The sequence below is a fragment of the Eptesicus fuscus genome, chromosome 6, assembly GCF_027574615.1.
Source record: "Eptesicus fuscus isolate TK198812 chromosome 6, DD_ASM_mEF_20220401, whole genome shotgun sequence".
In the NCBI taxonomy this organism is placed as follows: domain Eukaryota; kingdom Metazoa; phylum Chordata; class Mammalia; order Chiroptera; family Vespertilionidae; genus Eptesicus; species Eptesicus fuscus.
The window spans coordinates 54,077,105-54,100,066 of record NC_072478.1 but is presented as its reverse complement, the minus strand read 5'-3'; the positions used below and the strand labels follow the sequence as shown (position 1 = coordinate 54,100,066).

The 22,962-nt window shown below is 42.6% G+C and overlaps 1 protein-coding gene across 2 annotated transcripts in view; it reads right to left on the bottom strand.

Moving 5' to 3' along the window:
- NR3C2 (nuclear receptor subfamily 3 group C member 2) overlaps window positions 1-22,962 on the bottom strand; it is a 305,287-nt gene that overhangs the window by 73,616 nt on the left and 208,709 nt on the right. For both annotated transcript variants that reach the window (XM_028151490.2, XM_028151493.2), the window contains exon 4: window positions 12,377-12,493. In XM_028151490.2, coding sequence (XP_028007291.2) covers window positions 12,377-12,493 — 117 coding nt within the window. The remainder of the gene's footprint in view (window positions 1-12,376; window positions 12,494-22,962) is intronic.

Genomic DNA, 22,962 nt, shown 5'->3' with positions numbered 1-22,962 from the left:
TAAAAGCCTGTTTGGGAACAGGGCAGCCAGTGAGCCTTAGAGTCAATAAATAAAGTTAAAGCAAGCTCTTTTCAGTTTTATTTTGAATCTGTTTTTAACTCCAGAGTATTTTAATCAAATGTCTTACATAACACTGTAAGCCTGATAAGGACTTTGCTTTAACCATAAAACAACTAGAAAACCAACGACAGTGTCGCCATTAACATTCACTGAAAAAGTGACCCATGCCATCTCTACTGAGCAAGGATGGGAAATGGGTCCATTTCTCATCCTGCTCTGAAGAACAAACAGTATGGAGGAGAAGAGACCCATCCTGACGACTTGGGAGACACAGACTTTTCTCTTTTTCTTCTAACCCACTGACTGCAGGCATGAGAGAGGACACCAGGGCGAGGGTGAGGCCCGGGGCCCGGGGCCCTGTGTGTGTGTATGTGTGTGTGTGTGGGGAGGGGGGTGGCAAGGTGTAGCCCTGGCACCCTTTGCTCTGCTCTCCCCTCTCCCCAGTGGATACAAATGTCTACACGCGTCCAGGGTACGAGGTAGGGAAAGCAAGCAGAAGTGGGTACACTTAGGGTGGCATTTCTAAAACTGCTTCCTCTTTTATAACAGATCACAAACCTCTCCAGGGCCCCCTTCTTTTCCTGCTCAATCTTCTTTCAAGATTGTTCCCCACCCTTGGCTCCCACCCAGAAATGGAGGGTCACGGTCTGGTACTTGTCCTCTCTGAGGATAAGGAACCACCTTCCTCTTTCAGCTTTGAACACTCTGCTCCAAACACCTGGGGCATTTACATGTACAGCTTATCAAAGATACCTAACGGTATTGCATCATCACTAGTATTGTCAGTAGGCTAAAAGCTAACCTGGCCCTTTGTAAGGCTATGCTAGACTTTGTAAAAAAACACACAAATATATTAACTTAAAATATCATTTTTAGGAGACTTCTCCTGAGGAAGAAACACCAGATGCTGATTATCGATCTCCTTGAGGGAAATAAAAATTACATTAAATAGGAAAGAATTCAAACTAAAGGGTTTTAAAAAAATAAATGAAAATGCTTTCTTATCCTAAGAAAACTGCTGCCGATGCTATAGCAACCACCGGGTCAGGGGTTCTCAGCTCTAGTGAACTCAAGACAACAGGCCGAACTTGGTGAAAGTCAAGGTGCCCACCTTCCATTCCCATTTACTGCAGGAGGGTCTCAGGGAGGAAGGCATGCTGAGTGTGCTGAAAACAAAGCCCTGGCAGATGAATCTGATCCCCAGCGAGAACTGAGAACAGTCCTACAGGGTCCCTCAACTGCACAGTCCTCCCAGGCTTCCCGTCGCTCTCGGGTATAGTCTTCTGAACATGGCTTAAGCTTTCCAATCTGACTTCACTTCATTTGTCTAAACCAGTGGTCGGCAAACTGCGGCTCGCGAGCCACATGCGGCTCTTTGGCCCCTTGAGTGTGGCTCTTCCACAAAATACCACGTGCAGACATGCACGTACAGTGCGATTGAAACTTCGTGGCCCATGCACAGAAGTCCGTTTTCAGGCTCTCAAAAGAAATTTCAATCATTGCACTGTTGATATTTGACTCTCTTGACTAATGAGTTTGCCGACCACTGGTCTAAACATATGAGTACATACTAGTACAGAATGGAAGAGCGTTTTTGCTCTATGGGATTTAAGTTTTTGCTTTAAAATACATTTAAAAAGTGATCCAATTAACATATCAAATGTTTCTAAGCAATTAACATGTAATTCCTTTCATTTATAGAGCAGATAAAGAGGAAACGGAATTTTCACTGATGAATCAGTATAATGTTAGAATTAAAAATGGCTTGGTTTGAAGATTTCTAGCGTAAGAAAACTATGCTAAAAGAAATCTTCAGTTACTAACATTAAAAACAATTATTCATAAGAGTTTCTACTGGTTTCTCTGGTGGTTGCTGAAGATGAGTTCTGAAGTTTCTAGGGAAACAGTAACGTGCTGGGGTGGGTTAAAAATGGAAGGAGGTGCTAGAAAGCCGGCTGCTACCAAGTCACCCCCGAGTCCCAAGTCCTCCTTCACAGGGATTTCCTAGTATCTGTTACAAAAGCGGCAAGAGCGATGGACAGGGCATGCATTCCAAGGAGGTCAACCGGAGCTGCCTCAGTCTTCCTCAGACTACAGTGACTTTAAAAACTCTAAGGTGGTCAGAAGTCTTTACAGGAAAGTTGCATTCGATTTTGGGGTGAGAATGTGAAGAGCTGGTTTTCAGAGTCCAAGTTCGGGGAGAGAATTCTGTCTATGGACAGATGCTGCAGCTGGAACGGAGGTGAGCAATCAGGAAGGAGCCATGGCCTCTGCAGGACTTCACGGCGCAGAGCTGCTCCTTCCCAGACAACGTCCTACCTAAGTACAGGTAGATGCCACAGGCCGTCTGATGGGGTCATTACAAAGGGAGCAACCAGGATGAACCAACCAAATATCAGGGGACAGGGGCACAAAGGCATCCTGAGGTGCCACCGCCCTGTTTCAACAGACACAAGTCAAGAAGTTGCTGATACCCTTCTAAAGCAAAGAGGAAGGACTCCGGGGATTTGGGCCACTGTCAACACTAAGGGTGAGCTTAAGCACCCATTGCTAAATGTCCAGTGCCTCCGTGGCTCTTAAAACATATCTTCATTCATAAAGATTAGATCTTTGAAAGCAAGGCCAGTGCCTGCTTCATCCTCACTACACTGGCAACATCACAAGGAACACCTGGAATTGCAGAGCACGCCGCGATCGTTGTGGAATTGATGTGTGAACTTTTTAAACACTGTGAGACCCTCTTATACGAATAAAATTAATCTCAGGATAAAAATTATATAGTAACAGAATGCTTATTTTCATCACTAAACACATTTCACATTATTATGCTTTCAAAATAAATAAGGGATAAAACACTGAAGGAGGAATATAGAACAATTACATTTTGGAGTTTTTTATTTTTATGATGTAACTCAGCAACTGCCATTATATTGCTGTTGACAGATTAAAATAATGAAGCATCACATTCTGAAGAAGCTACTTATATTAGCTCTGCCAGTTTAGCTTTTAAGAGCCTCTTTGTCAAAATGTAAATTATTTTTGTATCAGTAAATAAAGGGCTCAGCAAATATCTTGACTCTTCTTCCATCTTTATTCTCCCAATTTATTACAGAGAACTTTTACATTCCTTTTTTAATCACTGTGATGAGATGTCTTTTATAATTTGATAAATCAATAAAAATTTTTTAAATAATTTTCTTTATTGATGTGAGAGAGAGAGGAAGGAAGGAAGGGGGAGGAGAGAGAGAGAGAGAGAGAGAGAGAGAGAGAGAGAGAGAGAGAGAAGAGAGAGAGAGAGAAACATTGATTTGTTGTTCTACTTATTTATGCATTCATTGGTTGATTTTTGTATGTGCCCTGACTGGGATCAAACCCAGAACCTTGGCCTAATGGAATGACACTCTAACCAACTGAGCTACCTGGCCAGGGCTGATAAAAATATGTTTAAAATCTAGTAAAACTGGGTTAGTCTTTAAAAGGTATGCTATCTATCCCCCCAAAATCATCACTTTAAAAGATCCTAGTTGTGTTAAGTATCATACATATTTACTATCAGAGACTGAAGGACTGTTAGAAAGTTAGCTGAATGGTTTTCTGTACATGCTAGAGGTGAGAACAGAGGATTTATTGTAACATTAATAGCTGCCTCTCCCCATCTTCACAATCACAGTATTTTACTGAGAAAATGGAGAGAAGAGGATATTTATTCAGAAAACCAACACACAGATCATTAGTCTCTAGATTTTTGAATGGAGAAAGCCTGAGCTGTACACTCCTCAGTGCACAGGTCTGTTAACTGAAAGTCAATAAATTCAGGGATTATAACTTCGGGACATCAGAGTCTGAAGTAGCCAGCTCAACTGAATCCTATAGGACAGGCAGGGAGATTTCCCCTAGAATGTTCTAAGATGACTGAGGGTGGTAAACCTAGGCAGCTTGGTTATAAGTGGTTCCTTCTCCTTCCCTAATATCTCCATATTCCTCCTCCTTCCTCCCCGATCTTAGGGAAAGAGAACAACTCAAGTATAGAGAGATGCTCTATAAGAGAATGTCCACCTACACATTAATTGGTGGTTATAAAAAAACAAGCTTAAGGTTTGCTTTTTGAGTTTGGTTTGGTTGTGTGTTTTCAAAGTACTAGCCATTATCAAAAAGCCTTGAACTCTAAAATAAAGCCTTAGTCGTTCTGATCCAAGAAGTATGAAAGCCTATTATTTTGCTTTGTCAATCTGCTTACTAAAAACTGACACATTTTCCTTCTAAATATAGGGATAACTTATAACATGTGAATAAAAATCAGGGCTTGAAACAACTGCTGTGATTTAAGAATGCTCCACAGTGAACACATGACTACTGTTATGAGTTCATCCTGGAGGTGCCTCTCTTATCTCTCTGACTGCTACCTATACTTAGAGCTCCTTTCTGAGAAATGGGGGTCACCGTGTGACTTGGCACAGGTCACGGTTTGTACCACCAGGACCTACAACCTGGGCACAGGGGCCTGAAGGGCAAGGGCAGCAGAGGCAAAGGCAGGTGTTTGTCGGTATCCCCTGGAGGGCTCAACCCAATAAGAAGCTCTATTCTGCAGTGGCCCACCTCCTGGCCTGACTCTCTCTCCGGAAGTCTGAATGGAGGACACTCACTGACATTGAGGCTGACAGTCAGAGAGAAGACAGTAAGGAGAAACAGGGAGTGAAAACCTGGTGTAAGCAAAAGAAACCAGGTAAGGAGGAGAGAGCTCGGTGCAAAGAAGTAGTTAAAAAGAGAAAAAATATATCTGAAAAATCCTAGAAATTGAAAACCTGTTGTGTTCTAAATTATATCTCAGTATGTCACAAAACCTGCGAAATTAACACTATCCTTATACCCAAAAAATCCCCATCATCTGAAGTGACCTGAAAGAATGTAACGATGATGTGAAATGCCATGAACAAAACAAAACCAAAACCAAACAGCCCCATTATTTCACCCGAGAATTAGAAAACAATTGTGTGTTACAGAGAACATCAGGGCCGGTGTGGAGGTAAAAGGCTGCTGATGGACCAGTGACAAGAAAACTGAGAAAGTACAGCTCTGACTCTAGGTGTCCTGAGACCATCAAGGCCAAATAACAGGATATCCTGGACCCATAAGGTTGGGAAGTAAGACTGGGATGACAACCTGTCAGGACGGATGACAAATGAAAAAGTTAAAGGAAAAATGGAAGCACCAAAGGACATCTGAGGCCCAAGAAGGACGTTGCAGCATCCCTGCGTTATGTACTTTAAAAGCCCGAAAATGGCAGCCTGCTTGAGTCAGCTCGCTCGCTGAGGAGTGTGCCCACAGATGCACGCTTTCTAGGGAGGGTGGCCCTCGGCACAGAAGGCCTGAATTGCTTCTGTTCTGAGATGTCACGGCCTTAAGATAAGAAACCAAATCAATTAGAGTTTCAAAGAAAACAAATAAAAACCAAATGTACATAATGATTGCAAGTTATAATCTTAACAGTTAAAATTTGAAAGGAAGAAAATGACTTGGAATTGAAGAAATATAGAACATCTTTAAATTCTATCTGCTTTGGCACCCACTCTGAACTTTCCTCCATAAAATTGTAGGGTAAAAATACCAGTTGCTTAATCCAATCACATCACTATGACAATTAATATGGCATAACTTATGTATGGAGATTCTAAAAAACATAATTTCATCAGTTTATACAAATGTGCTATTTCCCCCTCCTCTTTACTGCTCAAAAGTCCCACTGAAATTCTTACTGCCTAGAAGCAAGAGGAATGAAAGGAAGAAAAAATATCTGGGGAATGGTATTTCTTCATAAAAGTCATTACACTTGGGTTTTCTAAACTTCTACAGACTACTGTATATCCTGCCTCAGGAGATCCTTAGAGATACAAAAATTGTTTTTCTTATTTGATTTCTGATATTAAACCTACGTTCTCACCAGAGTTGATCTTGTAATTTCTCTCACCAGACCTACACTGCCTGAGCTTTGCAGGTGACCAAGCCAACCAGTTGCAGCAAGATGCTGGCAGATAAAGCCAATTTCAAGTAAAAAGATCTTTCTCTCTGGGCTTGGTGTGTCAGTCATGATTCTGTCACTCTTTGGTCTCTGGGTCATCTGTTTTTCACTTACTTCTTCATTTCAGTTTTTAAAGTACTTCACAGCAGGGGACTTACTGATGTCTTGGTCATTTTATTCCCTCTTCTCCCCCCGACTCCTTCCTATTTGGGAAAAACTACTCTTTTGGCTATTTGGATGTCTAATTCTTTACTTTTTCTAATTTCTTTAAATTTCAGCAGCACTATTAGTTATCTTCTGTTTCCCTTCCCTTTTGTCTAAAATTACAAAATCTCTTTTCTTTAAATTTTGTTATAAAACATGTTCATATTACTCACAAACTAGAAAAAAGAGAAGAAAAGCCTTGTCATAATCATCACTAACACAATCATTTTGTGTATTTTAACATTTCTTTCTCATCTTTTGACTCACAGGAATCTCTTCACATATAGTTGTAATCACAGAATAACCAAAATAATTTTGCATACTAATTTTTCATTACTAGTTTTCCAGAAAGTGTGATTTTATTGGCTGATTAATATTGCATTATGTTGATGACCTTTAATCTAAATATTTTCCTCTCTTTGGTTCCGTTCTTGTTAGTAATGCACAAGAGTATCTTTCTTTGAGTGACTCCCAGCATTTTAATTTTGTGTCCCTTCAATTTTTAACCTAGTTGCCTTTTCTCTGCCTCCCCAAAAAGCAACCATGATGTCCACTGTTGCTACTCCTTCCTGCATCCGAGATCCTTTTCTCTTTCCATATGACATGCTCCATTCCAAGAGGAAACGGTGGACCCGATCTGGCTACCCAATAAACCGAGTGGGGAACGTTTGGCCCGCAGGCTGTGTAAGGCCCGAGAAATCATTTGCCCTGGCCCTGCCAAGGCATTAGGGGTGAGTTAATGAAATGCTTGACCAACTACAGCAGGCTAATTTTTTAAGTTGAAAATTTTGTATGGCCTGGGAATGATATTATAAATATCCAGATGGCCCTTGGCAGGAAAATGGTTCCCCACCCCTGCTGAAAGGCTCCAGGTAAACTGAGTAAAAGTGGTTGCTGGGATTAAGGAAAACTGCAGGTATGTGATGGAAGTACACTGGAACCAGAATTAGGATTATCTTGTGGTTTTGAAGTCTACATTTTTTAAAGCTACAGGAAGCAAGATTTTAATATTTTAGAATCTTCATTAAAGGAATGTAAAAATGGACTTCTTAGAATATCTAGTGAAAAATGAGACATGGGAAGGTGCTTTGAAAAAAATGGAAAGGTGACTGAATTAAAGTCCTTTATAAAATTTAAAAAAAATTAAGTATAGTTAGTATACAATATTACATTAGTTTCAGGCGTACGATATTGTGACTCCACATTTATATACTTAACAGTGTAATCACTGCAGTAAGTCTAGCAATCACCCTGTCACCATGACTACAATGCATTTTTCAGGTCTCTAGTGATAGGATCTTGAATTCCAAGTTTCTTATCTGTAAAATGGGAGGCTTGGAGTAGAAAAAAACACCTTTAAGATCCCCTCTAAATTCTATGGGCAAAGTGCAGACATGCCAGAAACACACCAAAGGCCTCATTTTTGATCCGAGGGCCACTTAGCTTTCAGGCTGTGCTTGATATTTTTTAGGAGAATCTTTGAAAGACATGACTAGATCATGCTCTTCAGGCCACTGGCATGTAACAGTAAAGTGGCTCCTTCCTTTGGAGAAGGGGGTAAATGCTCCTGCATATAGAACCAGGACTTTTTTTAGATCTCCTAACAGGGGCTGTGGTAAGAATGGCAGGCCCAGCTTGGGGCCAGAAAAGCTGTTATTTTCCTTTCCATTTCTCTGTTGACATGCTCACATCTCCTGCTATATTTTCCTTTGTGTGCGGCCTAAAGCTCAGCAGGATTTTTAAAGAAAAAGAAGAGTACTTGTGGTGGGAGGGAGGGAGTGGATCTAGACAAAAGGGAAGAGGCCCATTTATGGCTTTATTTTTCCGAGGAATACAAACCTATCGCTCTTTCCCCTGCCTCCACTTCCCTAAAGGAGAGCCTGCTCTGGAAGCATGGGCAGGGTTACATTCTAACCAGCTGACAGGGTAGGGCAAATAGCATTTTGAAGTGTTGGGCACCGGTGAAGTCTTTAGAAGGGTGTGGCTAATCCTGCTCTGGGAGTCGTGATCACACACTAACAGAAAAGGCCTCCCCAGTGTTACAGCGGGTGGTCATCCGCCTTACCCCGGCGGTGGCAAGGAAGAGGGCCGGATGAGAAGGGACTGGCCAGCTCTGCTTTGCGGGGAAAGCAGGGGTGATAGTGTAACATGTCTGAGGCGGTTTTAATTTAATTCACATTTTTTAACTTTAAAAATCACTTCGCATTAAAAGGTTAAACTTTGCATTACCTTTTAAAAAAAAGTCCAATAAAATGGCTAGCATTTCTTTTGGCCTCACTGGAAACTAAAAGAGAGGCTTCAGAATAAGTGATAAAGGAAAAAGAAAATTACAATGTAAGTTATTGCAACTGGATAATTAGTAAAAGTTAATTATTTAATCCGTGAACCAGAAGTGGTTAAATTATAACTTGACCGTAAAGAAAATACTACTTTCATAACTATTAATTTCCACTCTGTCCGTTTTGACTCACTAATTTAAATGACCTCAAGATTCAAAGCGAGCTTTCTCTCTATTAAAATGGTTTACTAAAACCCACCAAACATACCCCACATGTACAGAAACCAACAACAGGTCATGTGAATACTGTATCACATCCCATCAGACCTCGCTTACAATCAGTGTGGACACCAGTACCGAATCCGAGGGCCAGGACTGCAGTTCGTAGATAACCTGGGCTATTCGTAGATAACCTAAGTCAAAGGCTGATCTGCAAACAGTGGGCCTATGGTGTGCAGCAGTGATGTGGGGTGTGCGCTTTGGCGTGGGAGCAGAGATTTGGGTTCTGGCTCTGCCACTCCTTGGTTTGTGGCCTTGGGCCCGCTCTTGAACCTCTTGGTGCCTCCATGAGCCCCCCTCTAACATGGACAGATGAACGGGATGTATGGCACAGTGTTGCTGTGAAGCTTAAGAGGAATGACACACATAATGAGCTTAGCAGTGCGCTCAGAACATGGAAGCCCTCAACAATACCAGCTACTCATTCGTTTATTCAACAGTTAGCTACTGAACACCCACTTTATGCCAGGCACTCTCCCAGTCACTGGAGATAAAGCAATGAACAAAACAGACAAAAAGTCCTCTCCTGGTGGAATGTATATTCTAGAGAAAAATAATATCCAAGAATAAAATGCTTATACTTATCCTATATAATAAAAGCCTAATATGCAAATAGTCCCCTCAATGGGGAGTTCCACCAGGAGTTCAACTGCTTGCTATGATGTGCGCTGACCACCAGGGGGCGACCCAGAACATGGCAGGCTTCAGCGAAATGGCAGCAGTGAAGGTGCTGCTGGCCCCAATGGGCCCTGATGAGAGCGGGACCTCGGTGGGATGGTGGAGCAGGTGAGCAGCCAAGGTGAGTGTGAGCCATGGCCTGATTGTCCCGCCCATCGCCCTGCAGATAGCGACCAGTGGTCGGCAGGTTCTGATCACCTGATCAGGGCCAGGCCCTGGGCTGGGACAGGGAACTGGGGGAGGGTGGCGGCAACCAACCTCCCAAGGCACCTGGGAAGGGAACTGCAACCTCTCACCCGCTATCTAGGGGTGGGGTGATGGGAATGGAGGTGTGGTGAGAATTCAGGTGTCTGCAGAGCTCATTCTCACTCCCCCTGCTACTCTCTCCCGGGATGCCAGGGCTCACGTGGCTTCTTCTGGGTGAGCCAGGCTGTGGCCACCGGGACCACAGGGGCTGGTTGGGCTCCTCGCGGGTTTTCCGCAGGAGCTGGTCAGCGAGGCTGGCTGAGAGAGAGCCCACTGTCCGCCCGGCTTCTTTGCAGTGCCGCTGGGCGGCCCAGAGGCCCACATTGCACCCTGGCCCATGGTGTCCGGCCGTGCTCACTGCATCTCCACATGAGGATTCGGGTGCCATGACTCAGGTGGAGGGGGGCATGCTAGGGCCCGGGGACCCAGGTGCTTCCCAGGGCCCAGAGGTCAGGTAGGACCTGCCCTTCCACGCCATACGCTTGTGCTTCGATCGCCGGCCAGGCCTAGGGACCGCACCTGTGCATGAATTTCATGCACTGAGCCTCTTGTTTACAAGGATTGTTAAACCTGTGGGTCTCAATGCCACCAAGGGGACAGTCAGCCAAGTTTGGAGACATTTTTTATTGTTACCACTGGCATCAAGTATGTAGAGACCAGGGGTGCTGACAAACACCTACACTGCACAGGACAGTTCCCCACAACAAACACTACCCGGCCCAAAACGTCAGCAGCGTAGAGGCTGAGAAACCCTGTTCTCAAGGTTATGTATTGACTTAGTTCATCCTTAAGACAACCATATGAGACAGGAAGTATAAGTATTTTTTTATAGTAACCAATAGTAACTTCATTTTATAGAGTATAATTAATGGTAGTATATACCTTTCATGTCAATAGGTTATATAATATTTGTAGAGTTATATAAAATTATATGCAGATATTTTTAAAAAACCTTGCTAGTGTATACGTGTGTGTTTAAATACAGATGTTGGACTTGACAAACTTGATTTAGAGTTCCTTTTGCAACCAGGGGATGTACAATTGTGCCATTCAGATTGTTAAGTATTAGTCTCTCCTGATCCCCACTCACCTGCTCCAGAAGGCGATCTTTTGTGCCACACCTGCGATGATTTGGGTATTACAAGAAGGGAGCTGTGTGGTATACCAGAAACACCAGACCAGGAGCCCACAGATCCAACATCCAGCTACATCACCTTACTGGCTGGGCATGTTTGGGCAAGTCACTTAACTTCCCTAAACACACGAGGTTTACTATCACCAAAACATGGGGCAATACTGTCTTCCACATACTGTGTGAAAGTGCTGTAGAAACTGCAATGAGCATTACCATCACCCCTCACACCGCTGATGTGATCGATGCAAGTGGTAGATGAGGGAACACAGAAACTTGGTAACTTGCCTGAGGTTACATGGTTAGAAAGTGGTTGAACAAGGGTTCCCAAGCAGGCATTCTGCCTCTCAGCTGGCCTGGGCCTCTCTGGACCAGCCACTATTTGCAGTAATATTTGACTGGCAATTACTGGTGATTTCTTCGATTCTTTTCTTTTATAGCTTCTGCATTTATTAAATACTTATAAAGGTCTTCTCTATTTGGAGAATATATATTTTTAAAATCCATGTTTTCTTATAGTAATTCTGCAGTTATATTTCAAAGTTTAAATCTTTGAAATACCCAGAATTTATTTTGGTGGATAATAAGAGTTTAGATTCAACTTTGTTTTCCAGATGGCTTCCCAGTTGTCACGATAACTTCTGTTGAATAATCTACCCTTTCCCCACTGATCTGAAATGCTACTTTATTATACACAAAATTTTCATTTAATTTGGATCTATTTCTTGACTTTCTGTTGATTTGACAATCAGTAAACAAATACACAGCCTATTTTAATTACTGTAGCAGTATCAAATGTTTAACAATTTGAGAGAGCTAGTTGCCCTCATTATTTTTCTTTTCCAGAATTTTTCTGGCTGTCCTTTAGAAACTTAGAATCATCAATTAATATTTCTGCTAGGATTGTGTTATATTTATAAATTAATTTAGGGAAAACTGATACCATTAGGAGGTTGAGTCCTTTGCTGAGTAACATCCATGAATGTGTGTACTTTTGTGTTTGGTTCAAGTCTTTTACCTCCTCCCCACCTTTGTTTGGTGAGCTCCTATAACATTTTAAAGTTTTGCTCATATAAGTCTTCCTTTATTATATTTCCTCCAGGAGTTAGGAATGTATTCCTATCTGGTTAATGTTATCACATGTATGTGTTATTTAAAGCAGATGTGGTAACAAAAACTGTTAGCTACAATGCTATATAAAGTGTCATTCATTTTTGTTTTGGTTATGCGCCCTGTTCTTGAAACCTTGGCAAACTCAGGTTTGAAAACATCACTAGAATCAAGGCCACATGACATACTTCTTTTTAACTCCTGTTAAGACATGCTTTTCTCCAAAAATGTTTTCGCATGAATATAGAACTTGTTAGAGTTTTGGAAATCTTTGCTCTATGTCAGTTCATCTTAAATTTTGGGAGTATATAGAGTCTAGTGGTATTATATTACAAACTAACAATTTTTACTGAACTAAAAACACAAAACTTACCTCCCAAATTCATTCCGGCTTGAAGACATTTCTGAAGTCTGCAGGCAGGACAATTCTTCCGTCGAATCTTATCAATGATGCAATCATTTCTTCCGGCACATAAATAGTTATGTTGCCCTGCATAAAATAAAATTTTAAAAGCAATTGTTAAAATAAAGATTATTATACTGATATAAATTACTAACATGCATACTCAGAATATAAAATTTCCTCTTTACTTCCTTGAAATCTCCTTTTCAAAGAAGCAGAAGGGAAACAGGATGTATGGGTAATACAGGCACAGGGATGGTCAGCTGAACACAGCTGAGGCTTTGGATTACAGATGATCAGATTAACGCTACGTTTGTTCATTTCCAGCAGGTCCTTATTCGTATAAGGAGAGCTGCTCTCCCCCACTGTTTAAATATTTTGATAGCTACATGCAGCTTTCAGGAGATGTGCAAATTACATGCAGGAATCACAACAGCACTGATCTGAATGAAGGTCCTGCCACAGCTGTTTAATCTGCCATGCCTACAAACTGTTTACAAATGTGATTTCAACCAGAAAGCTTTCAAATTATACAGTAATTATTGCACATGTTTAACTTTCATTCTGCAGACAAAACTGGAACCAAAACATTCACATGTGGGAATATGTTTAGAGAGTGGCATCTACTGGCAACAGGTAAACTTGTAGCTTAGCTCTATCACTCATTTATTTATTCAAAAAATATCTACAAAACATCCAGTAGGTACCAGGCACTATTAGAAACACTAGGGATACAATAATTAATAAGACAGATATCCCTGATCTCATTAACTTTCACTCAATTGTGGGGCGAGAGAAAACAGATGAGGTAATTAAGTAAAATGTACAAATATACAGTAATACACTCTAGGGAATAAAAAAAGGGAATGGGCATATAACACAATGCAGGTATGGGAGGACACGGGAAGATGTTGACATTTTAGAAACAGTGCATGCCGGGGGAGGGAGTGGAGGGGATGCCTCACTAGAAGGTGATTTTAAATGAAAGGTCTGAAGGAAATGAAGGTGCTGTGTGGATACACCTGGCAGTGGGAAAAGCAAATGAGGTGGGGGCAGGAGTGGAGAGGCCGCTTGACATGTTTAAGCAACAGCCAAGTGGGAAAGAGGAGAAAGAATGAGTGGAAACAAAGACAAGACGAGGAGAAAGAGCTAAGTGAGTCAGCTCATGTAGGGCCTTATAGGTCACATTTGACTTTGACTTTTACCCTGAGTGAGATGGGAAGCCACTAGCGTAGAGGGCTCTGAGCAGGGAAATGACCTGATGTGGCTGAAATCTGGCAGGATTCTCTGGCTGCTGTGCTGAGCACTGACTGCAGTGGGCTAGGGACGGGAGCAGGGAAGGAGGCTGCAATCCAAGGACAGGTCAGTGCGGTAGCAGTGACCGTGGTGAGAAGTGGTCAGGGTCTAGATGCATTTGAAACTCAAAAGCTACTAGGATTTGCTGATGGACTAGAGAAAAAGCGTAGTTACAGAGGCATTAAGATGCTTGGGCTGAACAATTAAACAAGTGGAAATGCCACAAGTCAAAATGCAGAAGACAGGAGGAGCATGAGTTTTACCGGTAACTGACAAGTTTGAGAGGCCCGAGAGGTACCTAAGTACAGGTGTCACACGGGCAGTGAGATAGATACTCAGGACTGGAGTCAGGGAGAGGTCTGGGCTGGAGATGGAATCAGCTTGTGGCCATTATTTTAGGCCGGGGGTGGGGAACCTCTTTTCTGTCAAAGGCCACGTGGACATGTATCACATCATTTTCGGACCATGCCCAATTATCAGCTTAAAAATTAGCCTGCTATATTTGGTCAAACATTTAAGTAACTCACTCTTAATGCCTTTGCAGGGCCAGACCAAATGATTATTTTGCGGGCTTCATATGGCCCGAGGGCTGGTCGTTCCCCACCCCCGAATAAGCCGTGAGATTGGATGAGATCATATGGAGAGAGGGCAAGACTGGGAAGAGGAGGGTCTGAGGACTGAGGCCAGGGTCCCTGCACACATGGAAACAGGAGTCCAGGGAGTGAACAGGCTCGAAAGCACTCCCTTCAGCCTAGTGCCATCACGCTCCCTTGGTTGAGAATTCTACTCAATAAAAATAATGTGCATTCCTTAATGCAATTAGAATAATTTAATCCAGAGCACATTCTCAATAACACATTGGAAAATATTAGTAGTAATAATAAAATGCTATCATAAGCATAGGCAAGTCTATCAAAAGTGAAGAAATGAAACCCCACCATTATAATAACCTAATGACTTATTTAAAAAATGAAGGCTCTAAGTGAATGCAGTGAGGTGCAGATAATTGCACAAAGGAAATCAAGAGGTAATAACTGTGGAACAGCATTAAGTAATTTAATATATGTGTGGTTGGAGTCTCAAAAGGAAATGAGAGAATAGGTGAGAAAAAATATGTTGAAGATTTCCAAATTTGAATAAAACCATCACTCGAAAATCCAGAAAGTTTAGCAAATGCCCCAAAAGATAAATACCAAAAGAAAACAAACAAAAATATAAAATAACCCACTATGGCAGAAAATAGTGAAAATGCTAAAAAACAAATATTAAAAGACTTAACAGCAGCCAAAGCAAAAACAAAAACATTACATAAAAGGGAACAATAATAAGAGTAGTAACTGATTTAAACAAATGAAGCTAGAAGACACCATATAATATCTTTAAAGACCATCAAATCAGAATAACCAATGAAAACGTTTATCAAAATGAAGGTGGAATAAAGACATTTTAGGATAAGTAAAGCTAAGAAAACTTGTTGCTAGCAGAATCACATTATAAGAAATGAAAAAGGAAGTTCATGCAGAAGGAAAATACCAGCTAGAAACTGAGATGTACAGAGGGTCCTGCTTGGAATTCTGACCCTGGTTTAAGCTGTCCCTGCCTTTCCCAGAACCCTCTGCTGCTTCTCTACAAATCCTCAGAGCTCTTTTCCTTGATGTGTATGTGGAGAAGGGACTGAAAGGTATGCTACTGGAGATGAGGCAGAAATGATTTGCACACATGGATCTTTTGTGAGCCTCTTAGGAGCCAGAAGGCCTTGGGTGGGTTTGTGTCTATATGCAACACACCGCTTGAATGTGTAAATTCTGTATGTCATACATGTATTTGACTTATCGGTAACCATGCGTTCCTTCTTTCAGCATTATGCACTAGCAACTATCTGCCAGGCAGTATGCTGCTTGTACCACCTCTACTTCCTCCATTGGCTCACAGACAGATTCTTCATGGTGTCCAGCAGAGTGTCAGGGTGCCCATCGATGGGTACTCAGCACTTCTGTACAAAAGTTTCATTTTAAATGGATATTTTGGAATCTTCACATCATATCCCATTTACTTTAAGCTTTGATTTCTCTCCATGTTGTGGACAGGTGCACTTTTTTCCATTGGAGAATCCATTACTATGCTTGCTATCAGCTAGTTAGAATGTCCTCTAAATTTTTATGAGAGAAACTAATGATAATCAATTTGAAAATTGTAGGACATTTGCATTTTCCCTATAAGTTTTTGATTTATTTAGTTTCCAACTTTTTGTACAGATTCTTGAGTATTCATGTTATTTACACTGATAAAATAGGTTGTGAGTTTTTGGACTTAGGGGTGGGGAAGTCACTGGATCACGTTCTTAGCCAATCGCATGGACAGTGCAGAAAAAGGAAGCAAAGCTCAGATCAGAGGCATTGGATACAGTAATGTTGCACCATTATTTTTACTGGTGCTTTTATTACCGATATTTTATCTTTATTATTATTGGTGCGAAAGATAATGAATTATGTGGCTTATTTTTAAAAAATATATTTTTACTGATTTCAGAGAGAGGAAAGGAGTGGGAGAGACAGAAACATTGATGAGAGAGAATCATTGATGGGTTGTCTTCTGAAACCCCGCCCCCCACCACACACACACACACACACACACACACACACACGGGATTGAACCCGCAACCCAGGCATGTGCCCTGACTGGGAATCAAACTGTGACCTCTAGGTTCATGGGTGGATGCTCAACACTAAGCCAGGCCTTATTTTTCACAGATTGGAAAAACTCCAAAGATTGGTCACTTTGCATAGTTGTATCTCTATTCACATATACAGACATATAGGTCAGTCCTGCATCTCCCGCACCATACTCAGAGACATCTTATAGCTGAGGCCGGGCAGTGCTGAAGGTTAGCCCGAGGTTGAGGCGGCACTGAGCACATCTTCCCAATACCTCTTTATGTTTGACCTTAGGAAGGAGTTTTATCCCTGCCTTTCTCTGGCTCCACTAATTTCATATACAGTGACATATACAGATATGCACACGTCCTTCAACTCCACAGCAATGTTCTGCACCCCTAACTCTATCTGGAAAAATCCGCTCTCCTTTTTTATCTTACCTGGGAGCTAAGTCATAAGCATGGCTGATAATGAGGGTAGCCCCCTTTCATCAAGTAAAATACTGAAGTTTTCAGGTAAAATTACATATGGAAAGAAACAGGTTCTAGAAGCCCTAAAACTATGATGAACACCTACAAACAACTTTTAGAATCTTTAAAGAAAGGAGCAGGCATTAACCAGGCAGGACATTAAAGTGATTCTCGACTAATTGGAATGCCTCAAATTCTATGTTTTGATTTACCAAGACACTTTGGGAGAACAGCCCTTTATATATCAGGGGGGAACAGTAGGCTAACTGGAGAGAATAAGAATTGACGTTGGCCCCTGTCCAGCACCCCAGGTCCTTTCCTGTCTCCCCAAAGAAACTGTGCCTGGGGCCTCAGACTGGGCTTCTAGAGGGGACCACTTCTGTCCTCCACCCACTGATGTTTCCTCCACAGATGGACACCATATTTCAGGCATCTCCTCCCCCACCCCCAACTGCCCCCACTCCCACCACTTCCTTTCCTCACAGGGCCTTGCTGAGCAGGTCCGAGAAGAATAAATCTGACCCGATTGCCTCCTTGGTCCCCTCTTCCTGGCAGAGGAGGACTCCCTTGGGGGCAGATGCAGCCTCCAGTCTTGGGGGGACTCTACCTGCATCTAATTCTAGAGCTTAGGTAGCAGGCCCCCACCCATTTTGCTCTGACAACTCAGCCGTGTCCTTTAACTTAGTTACCCACCCAAAGGTTGACATTTTGTCGTCCACCAGCCACTGCTATGCTTTATTTCTCAGCGTGTTCAGAGCCTGGTGGGGAGGTGTGGTGATATTTCACAGGTGCCTTAGAGATGAAGAGAGAGCCCACAGCACCAGAGTCCCTGCCACTCTACAACGGGGACAAATACCAAGCGAGTTCCCAAGACTGGATCCAGAAACAAGGAACCTGTGGTCCCCTCCGCCCCTCTCCTGGAACGTCTCTGCCCGGTTCCTGATGCCCCAGGTCTGCAGCTGTGGGAGGGCAGGGAACCCAGAGGAGGTGGTCACTGTGGGAACAGAGCTGTGAGAGTTAAGACTTATTTCAAACTCTGTTCTGTTGTTGTTTTCCTTTTAAAAACACAAGCTGTCAAGTAATTTCAGAATCTTGTTTTCCTTTAAAACCTTATTTTCATGCTTACCATGTTATGTGACATGTACTTTTATTTTTCGCTTTTTTTCCATTTAACCCAAAATCTTTATTTTAATTGCCTTCTTCAGGCCATAAAGATGCATGAATATCCTTCTAGCACTTTTTGTCTGTATCCCATGTTTGAACTCTGACATTGCTTTCTGATTTTTCATGTTGAGGATCCTCCTTCCCATGGGATAAAGAGCACCTTAGAATATAGGGCAAGAATTTGTGCTAGATTCTTGGTAAGTTCATTTGAACTGACCTATGATTGAAATGCATAGGAAGGAATAAGCTTGGTGAGACCAAGCCATTCTCCTGAATCAGATCTAACCTAGTGGCCTTTCTGTTCTTTAATTACTCAGCTTGTACGTTTCCCCAAACATACGCAAGGATACTCACATCCAGGGACAAACAAAAAATAGCCTCTAGGGTAAAAACAGAAAACAAACCACAAACTGTACTCTTTGTGCACTGATATTCATTTCTGTTTTCCATCATTAGCAGTATGGAGAGTCCTGTATGTAGAACGAGGGGACACACTGCCTGAGCTCTAAGATACTGTCCAGTTCTAACATAAATCACAACCCCCTATTATTGGTGGCTATTATTTATCATGTCCACCCACTATCACCTATTTTTGTAGAGGTTAAGCATGTATAAGAGAATTTAACTAAAAGAGACCATAACTTATAAAATATTTGAATGTGTATGATATAGTGCTCAATAATGTGTTATATGCCCAAAGCCATTAGCAAGCCTGATGGTTCTGTTGTTACTTTTCATGAAAACGGGGGGATTCTGCACTTTAGCAGGAAACCAAACTTTTGAAGAGTCCTCTTCACTTACCTTCCCCTGATGGACACTCAAGAATAACCCGACTTTATGCACAACGTAAGCTTCCCTTCTTCAAAAAATGCACTCATTTTCAGAAAGGCAATTTACCAAATCACTCTCCAAATTAACTTGTTTAAATCTCTCATTTTAAAAGATCCATTTGTTGTCCTGCTAGAGGATTTTTTTTTTTTCTTCAAGCAGTTGACAACTGCCCAGCAACAGCAGCCTGTGTTTGCAGTCACTATTTTGGGCTACATCACATGTCACTTACATAACCTTGTTTAACTGCTCTTGAACCAGTTTGAACAACCTGGGAAACAGATTAGGGCAGTCCCAGCAAATTCCTGCACTGCAGATTCTGATGGGTGATTTTCCCTCCCCCCTCCCCATCTTATAATGTTGCAGGGTGAGTAAGAGGGTGTCCAACAAGAACTGGTTATTCATTGTCAGAGCAAGCTAAAATAATTAACTTCCTTTGCTCGGTCTGAACCAGTCCAGTCCGCCCATAATAAACCCATACGAACAGGGCTCCCCTGCTGCTGGGGTTTATGAGTGAGCCTGGATTAACATGCTTTCAAGTGCCAGGGGGGGAACTCACTGGAGGAGTAAGTGTAGGTTGCCTTTGCCACCTTGAAACGTGGATCTTTTGTAGTTCCGTTTTCAGGATTCTAAGATTTTAATTTTTCCCGTGTGGTATTGCAAGAGTTCTTCCCATGTGGGTAAGCACAGAGTTCCCAGATAAACATTCTTCTCCCTGGGAAAGGGGCTCGTCTTTTATTTAAGAAAATATGTAGCTTCTAATTATCATGACTTACGCTTTAGGTGCTCTGCATATTTGAGTGAAAGATAATAAAAGAAAATAGTATATGACAAAAGCCAAGTGCTTGCTGTAAGGCTTTTAACCTTGAGAAACATTGATTAGGATGTGAATAAGAAAAGACAAGCAAGTTATCAGCAAGGAACAAGGAACATTTTTTCAGGAGGAGTGACTCGCGTCCCACACACATTCAATAGTAGGAATTTAACAGAGTTGCACTTCGCTATGCAAAAACATCTGTTATCTAGATAAACTAATAAGTTATTCAGGGCAGTGGGTAGGGAAGTAACATTTGTTGAATTCCTGTTATGTGACAGGTGTTTTACCAATCACAGAATTTAATCTTTAATTTAAAAATCCTATGGGGGTGGACCACGTAAGATAGGTCATATTATCCCCGTTTTGTCAATGAAGGTACATGCGGGTTCCATTATGTGGCCAGCATGGTTGGGATGCGTACTTGGAGTGGTTTCATTACAGCACCTACTCTTTCTATGGCTCCACACACATTAAAAAAGTATCCTTAAGAACCTTTGCAGTAAAACATTTAGGCTACTGAGTAACTTCGACACTGAAATATCACTAACCACTGTGACACATGGAAGAGGAAACTGCATGAAATGAGGCAAACCTACAAGCTCAGCCTCAGCTGAAATATGCACAGATGGCAGACTCATATACCCCCTAAGCCACCACTTTCTGCCCGATCCAAAATGTACTTACTTCTAAATCCCAGACCTTGAAGCAGACCTGTGTGCACGGCCCTGCGGAATTGAAAATGTCTCTGTGTTGGGTCCTGAATGATCACATTTCATTCGTTTTTGCCCAACCAGAAAATCCAGCAAGATCTCAAAAGAGGAAATCAGGCACAGACAGACACAGGGACTCTTGTTCAGCCACTGGCCTCCCACTGTTTATTACGATTTGAAGGTCTCCACACAGCTCAGTGGGCCTATGTGCCACCTCAGGCACAGCCTGGTGTCCAAGCACCCAGCAGCTCTCAGCCTAGATAAGAGCTGCACTGCTGCCAGAGGACGGCTGCATCATACACGTCTAGCGACAATCTGCATTTCTGCTAGAAAAATACTGTGAAACCATTTGATACTAGAGGCCCAGCACACGAAATTAGGGCGCAGGTACAGACCCTAGGCCTGGCCTGCGATCAGGGCCATCCTCCCCAGCTGCCCACAGCTGGTCCCGCCGCCCCCCCCCCCCCCCCCGCCACCACCCACCCCCTGTTCCCATTTGCCATCAGGTGATCGGTGCCTGACGGCCAGGGGAAGCGACCGAGAGGTCGGCTGTTCCCGCCCGCTCGCCAGCCCTGCCCCCGCAGCGGGTGGCCATCAGACAATTGGAGCCTGCTGGCCGGGGAAAGGAACCAAGAGGGGGGTCAGTGCGCCTCACAGTGACTGGTCCAGCGGTCATTCTGGTCGTTCTGCCCTTAGGGTCAATTTGCATATTACCCTTTTATTATATAGGATGAGGACTTTTGCTCACACACACACATAGGAAATCAGACTAGTTTGGGTACTATTAAAAAAGATTCTCTCTCCCTCCCTAATCCTCTAGCCACCCCTCCCCAAAGGCAACCACTGTTGTCAGTGTCCCTGCATCTGGGACACTTGTTTTCTTTAACTACAGTAAATATATTCTGTTTGTTAAGTTCGGCCCTATCAATGCAATCTGTCTGTTCTTTTACTAATTAATTCAACAAATAATCATTAAGTGGCTATTACATGCCAGTTACTATGATCAGCACAAGAGCTGAGACATGAATGAGACCGATTCCTATCTTTCATGGCCCTGCGTGGTCTAGTGTGGGAGACAGGGGTCTATGCAGCTCGAACCCCGGGGCAAGAACAGCACAAGGGGCAGCCTGCGGTAGGCACGCGGGAGAGGGCCGGATTGCCTCGGCAGTCAGAAAAATCTTCCTGGAAGAAACAACGTCCGGCCAGCTTTCTTGAGGAGTGGTTGTTGATGGAAAGGGAGTCAGAGGAGTTTTCTTACTAGAGAAAGAACAAACTACAGAAGGAATGTTGTCAAAGGGAATCATCTATTTAGAGATGCGTGAGCTCGGTGCGTGCGCCTGGAGCACAGGGCGTGTATGTGGAGGCAGCACAGGTAAGACCGTGAGGACCTGCTCTGCCATGCTCCGTGGTCTGGACATGAGTGTTAGGCAAAGGGGAAGCCAGTCCAGGGCTGATTGGTGTTCCAGGAAGTTCACTCTGGCAGCTCAGCGGAAGGTATCCTGGAATCAGGCTCAGAACTCAGAAGACTCTTTTGGAAGCAGGTGGTTAGGAGGGACAATTTCCCATCAATCAACCTCCTTTCTGCTACTCCCTAGCCCCAAATGTGTTCTCTCCATATCTTAATTGCTTCATCATCCACTCATTATCCAAGTGACAACGGCTGAAACCACTCATTTCTTTCTGGTCCTCCTTGGTCGTATTTCACACCTTTTTGATTTTATAACCAAGTTGTTGACTTCTGCCTCTTGGGCCCCATCAATGCCTCAAAGAAGCAGATAATGGGCATGCTTTAGATAAAAATGGCAGCCTTGGAGTTACCTACTGAGCTTGCCAAAGCAGAGCAAATATTTTCTTTTTTAACACTCTAAATAGGCCAGTCCCCTTTGTCCAATTATTCCCAATAGAAATGACTCACAATATTAGAATGTTTGAACCAAAATTCTTGTACTCATGAGGGAAAAGTGGTACAAGATGTAAGTCTGTGTACACTAGAACTTGGAGTTGAAGATTGGAATCAGATGAGAGAGGGAGGAGGAGAGAGGAACTATGGGAAATCATTGTATGAAGTAAGACAAGCTGTCAGCTGAGAATGAGAAGGGAGGGGTGGATGAGGGACCAGATCCTAAGTTGTCCAGAGCAGCCCTGGGAATGTGACACAGCATGACACGGAAGTGAAGAGGACTGATGTGTGTTAAGTCTAGACTATGCGATAAGCTACTAGGCTGGGAAAGTTATATTATGATCATATTTAATGTTTATGACGACCTTTTTGAGAGGTACTATTACCATCCTGGTCTGGCCAAGGAAATGAGCAGCTATCCATGGTGCTTCCCACAGCCAGTGGTGACGCAAAAATTTGAACCCAGGTCTCACAAAAGACCACGCTCACTTGGCAAGTCACTCCGAAGCCATCCTGCAATCCTAACATGCATATAAAGATCTCATTCCAGCTTTCTAAGCAAGCTTTGTAATTACACATTTCAACCTTGTACATTTGACCATTTGACTACTAGCAAATTGCTTAAAATCAAAGCATTTCCCATTTAGAAAATAGCTTAGCCCTTATTTACAGCTGAAACTCAGTACAAGAAAAGTTCTAATGTAGTTCACAATGTCC